At 39.9% G+C, this 5,325-nt stretch overlaps 1 protein-coding gene across 1 annotated transcript in view; it reads right to left on the reverse strand.

Moving 5' to 3' along the window:
• Pkd2 (polycystin 2, transient receptor potential cation channel) overlaps positions 1 to 5,325 on the reverse strand; it is a 38,188-nt gene that overhangs the window by 7,030 nt on the left and 25,833 nt on the right. Inside the window, exon 10 of the mRNA XM_028773660.1 lies at positions 2,928 to 3,026. Coding sequence (XP_028629493.1) covers positions 2,928 to 3,026 — 99 coding nt within the window. The remainder of the gene's footprint in view (positions 1 to 2,927; positions 3,027 to 5,325) is intronic.

Consider the following 5,325-nt stretch of genomic DNA (forward strand, 5'->3'; position numbering starts at 1 on the left):
TAACCCCACTATGTACTCCATATGGGACCCACTATGTACTCCATATGGAACCCACTATGTACTCCATATGGAACCCACTATGAACTCCACAGCCTTTTGCTCCCCAGAATACAGAGGAAAGTGCAGCAGCAATGGGTTGTTCATTTTTCATATAATAGCAAGGACTTCTCTTATAGGTAAAAACGTTTCTTAAAGCTAGTGAAATAAGGCTGAGCACTTTCAAGAAATTATAGAGGCAACCCTAAAAAAATTCGCCAGTGGTAGAGTATCTTCCAGTCACTCTGAGTACAGGTTTTATGCTCAGTACTGAAGAAGCAAAGCATAGACATTTTGCTTCGTATGATAAGCAGAGCTATAAGGCTGAAATCATGCAGAGTGAACAGAATAATCACAAGGTAAATTAATTGTTTCATGGCCTTTAATTCCTTTGTTAAAAGGTTAAAAAAATTCCTGTGGTATGAATTATACATTCACAGAACATAAAACCAAGCCCAATATTTACTGAGTGTGCAGAAACTTAAACGATTAAGAGTTCTGAAAATGAAAGTGTGTAACTTCTTTGTAAGCATATTCAGAAATCTGAACATAGCTTGTCTCTTATGATGCTGTCACCTCGCTTAAATGAGAGCTGAACAGACTTGCCTATATATTGGTGAATTATCATACTCTTTCTATGGAAAGATCAGCTCTTAACATTCTTTTTCTTTCTCATTTGATATTGAAAAATATCCCTCTGAATGAGAATGGCTTCCATTGTATCATATATTTAAATGTTTGGTCCACAATAGTTGCTGAAACTATTTGGTGAAGATTAGGAATGTTGGCTTGTCACTTGGGGTAGGAAGGCCTACAAAAGCCCACACAGCTCTCAGTCTCTCTTCTATCACCAACATGCTAATATGATATGAACTCTCAGCTTCTACTCCAATGCCATGACTGCCTGCCTGCCTGCCTGCCTGCTGTCTGCTGTCACACTCCCCACAATGATGATCATGGACTCACCTTCTCACCTTATGAAACTGTAAGCAAGCCCTAATTAAATGCTTTCCTGATAGTTTCCTTGGTCACACTGTCTCTTCACAGCCATGGAACACTAACTAAGAGACCCCTCCAGTGCTAGAGAGATGGCTCAGAGGTTAAAAGCACTGATTGTTCTCCCAGAGGTCCTGAGTTCAATTCCCAGCAACCACATGGTGGCTCACAACCATCTGTAATGGGATCTGATGCCCTCTTCTGTTGTGTGTCTGGAAACATCTACAGTGTACACACACACACAAACACACATACACACACACACACACACACACACACATATATATATATATACATATATATATATATATAAATTTTAAAAGAGAGAGAGACCCCTCTGGAGTTAACATATTTATTTGCAAACATAATTCCCTCTCCAGCATGTTTTCATCATAATGTTCATTATTTACTTTGTAACACACTGCTCTTAACTAAGTTGTTTTAGCTGTTACCTGAATCCATCAAACAGAGGCTGTGACTCCCTTCCCACAATGAGGTGTTTCTCCTGCCAATCCCTGTTCCTTTGTATGCCCTTGTTGCTCTGCTCTGTGTTTATCTCTGCTGGCTTATTCGCTTTATCTCAGCCATGCTTTTTACTCTTCTACTTTAAAGAAGTATTACTTTTATTTATGTATAGGCACGCATGTGCAAGCACAAGTGCATGTGGATGCCTGTAGCAGCTAAAGAGGGTCTCACAAGCCCTGAGCTGGAATTACAATCAGTTGTGAGCATCCATGAGGGTTCTGGGAACCAAACTCAAATCCTCTGGAAAAGCAGCGAGTACCCATATCCACTGAACCGCCTCTCCAGCTCCCCTATTCATTAAAAAACAAATTACACAAATTATCAGGGGAGACAAGAGAGCCACACTATGTGCTTGGTGGCATACGAACTGAAGAAGAGATGCTGACCGACCAAACAGCAAAGAACAAATGGTCACTCAGAACCTGACCATTGAGTAAGACATACATGTTATTTAAGTGGTAATCTGTCAAATACATAGCTAACAGTGGAGTTGGTACACAGTGCTGTTGCCCACAATATTTTATGACAAAACAAATTTAAACCCTGTTGTTGAAGGCCTGATGTTATATAAAATAACATAGTAAATGAATTTTGTGACTATCAAAACTCTGCTGTGTGAAGTGCTTATATACACAATACAAAGTAGTAACACACCATCAGCTGTGGTGCCGAATCCAAGATGAGAAGAATCCAAGGTTCTACCAAGGAACTAAAACAAAATTCACAGACAAGGAGGCTTAGGCTTGAATGGAAAAGTAACAAAGGAGCTAACTATCCTACCTTACACAATGAGAGGGAGATCCTATATACTTATCTAATTTTATGTTAGTTTTAGTCTTTAAGCCAAATGAAGCCACAGTGAGAAGAACAAAGCACTTTCCTATCCTGTCCTTCCAGCTCACAATACTGATTACACACTTGTTGAGAAGGTGTGAACCACATTCTCAGGCCTCCAAGCTGTGGCCTTGATCCCTTCTGTTTCTAAGCTGTCACAGAAGGCTAGGGGTAAAGGGGGAGTGACTACTTTCCTTCTGTCTCAGGTGACTGAGATAGAAGAGCTGGGGATAGAAGTGAGACCCTTTCAGTTTGTTGTGAATGCAGAACTCCAGAGCATTGAGTAATTAAGGACCAAAAAGCTTCTTCTAGAATCAAATTCAAACCATAAAAGGACCCTCAGAATTTAAGGCCTAGCCTAGGTATTAAGCTTCCCACCAAAGAAAATATTTCACTTATTTCTGAAATAAAGCAACCTACCCTATACTTCATATAATTTCAAAATTCAACATTGATTTGGTGAACTGATTAAAATGTATAAAAATTATACACACACACACACACACAAAATACTGGGGAATTAGGGTATAGCCTACCTTTCTAATAAGGTCTGAGAGTTCCATTTCTGCTTTCTGCTGAGCCAGATCTGATTTCACTTCAGAGTAGGAATCATTGATGATTGCCAGAAACATATTCTGTTTATAAATCAAAGGATGAAATTCAAATATATTTTAAAGCAATATAATAATTGAAACATGCCTTTTTTGTACATCTTTTTATCCAATCTGAATAATTATGAAGACACTAAGTTTTGCTCTGGTATTTCACTACTAAGTCACATCAAAGGAAGTTTCACTTATAGAGCCATCTTACATTGCTTAGTTTTGTCAGGTCAACACAAACTAGACTTGGGAAGAGTGAACCTCAAATGACAAACTGGCTCTATCAGATTAGCCTATAGCAACTCTGTGGGGCATTTTCTTGCTTGATGATTGGTTTGAGAGCCTCCAGCCCACTGTGGGTGGTACCAGCCCTGGGCACATAGTCCTCAGTTGTATAAGCAAGCATGCTGGAAAACCAAGGGAACAAGCCAGTAAGCCGTTGCACTCCTCTAGAGTCTGCCTCAGCTCCTGCTTCCATTTTCCTGGCTCGGTTCTGGCCTTGGTCTCCCGTGATGGCTATGGTGATGGACTGTAACATGTAAGCAGATAAACCCTTTCCTTTCCATGTTGCTCTTGATCAAAGTATTTTATCGTAGGAGCCAGACTCATTTTATGACATATTTTGCAAAGAGATAATACAAAGCAACAAAATATTAGTAATGTACTTATATAAGATGGTAGAATTATTATTGTTTTCTGTTTTTTTAAAATTTTAAGTAACTGTGTAGAACTCTAAAGAGCTATTCAAGTTTTTTACAATCGATTTAATTAACTCCCCCCTCCCCCAAATATTGTCAATGCTCATGTGATGTACACAGAGTGTATTCTAAAGAACTGCAATGACTTCAGCAAGAGGTGTACAGTAGGCCCACTATAAAGATCAAGTAAGATATTTGTGGAAAAGATAAAGACTTTAGGGTCTATAAGATTTAGGTTCTTGTCTTGGCGCTACCAGAAAGAGATCATGGGAATTACCAGGAGACAGGAAGAGATCGAAAGAAAGAGTAAGCAAACAACAAACCGCAGGAAAGAATGAAGAAAAACAACAGAATCCCTCAGTTTGTCTACCTCATACTGTTTGTAATACATAGCTTGTCTCAACAAAGTCCAACATGTTAATGGAACTTCAGCTGCAGCCGACATGTTAGACCTTCTAACCTGAACCCTCACTCCACAAGGAAATGGAAGATCAATTGTCAAGTCAGCTGAACCTCGCTCACCTATGTAACCTTGAAGCTCCACTCCCAGAATTTTAGAAAACCCAGTATGAAAAGCCTAAAATGTAGACTCTCTTGGGCAACCTGTGCTCACTCTTTAAGTACATACTCTCCCTTTATGATAAACTTCCACACAGTTTACTTGTCTTGCCTTGTAACTCTTTCTCCATAGAGACAAGAGCCAGGAGTCTTCTGTCTGTTTCTGTCTCTTAGGCTCCTCCAGCAAGCATGGCCCTGCCTACAATGTTGTCTGACCTGTGTGTATGTGTTGTGGTGAATTCACATGTATGGTTATGTGCACAATTAACTGCACATACAGAGGCCATAGTAAGTGCTTTTGCTATTGTCTCCGTTATTGCCTTGAGACAAGCTTTCTCACTAATCTCGAACATCATTCATTGGCTAGGTTGGCTAACCAACAAGATCCAGTAATCCACTTGCCTACACCCCTGTCCCGGTGCTGGGCAGGTGGCTGTTGCTAGACAGACATAGGCAGATGTTTTTGTCATTTTACTTGACTGCTGGACATTCAAACTCAGAACTAATATCAAAACTCTGCTGTGTGAAGTGCTTATATACATAATACAAAGTAGTAAAACACCATCAACTGTAGTGACATGCTGAAGCCTCGCACGTGCACAGTGATGATTCTTCCCCAAAAGCCATCTCCCAAGACCTCATTTAACTTTTTAAAAATATAATTATCTCTTTATGTTTTGAGATTATAGTTTAATACATTTGTCTTTTCTTTCTTTTTTTAAACAGTGCTTTCCCTATATATGTACCACACTTGTCTCAAACTCACAAAAACCCACCTGGCACAGCCTCATGAGTGCTGGGATTGTCTGACTTCCTTGCTTAAAAATTTGTTTTGCATTGATTGTCTGTGTGTGTGTGTGTGTGTGTGTGTGTGTGTGTGTGTGTGTAGGGGGCCCTGGTGTGCTCAACCATACAGGTATGTGTGGAGTTCATCCCTGCAGGTATATATGTGTGGAGTTCATCCCTGCAGGTATATATGTGTGGAGTTCATCCCTGCAGGTATATATGTGTGGAGTTCTCCCCTGCAGGTATATATGTGTGGAGTTCTCCCCTGCAGGTATATATGTGTGGAGTTC

The sequence above is a fragment of the Grammomys surdaster genome, unplaced genomic scaffold, assembly GCF_004785775.1.
Source record: "Grammomys surdaster isolate TR1022 unplaced genomic scaffold, NIH_TR_1.0 233, whole genome shotgun sequence".
Taxonomy (NCBI): domain Eukaryota; kingdom Metazoa; phylum Chordata; class Mammalia; order Rodentia; family Muridae; genus Grammomys; species Grammomys surdaster.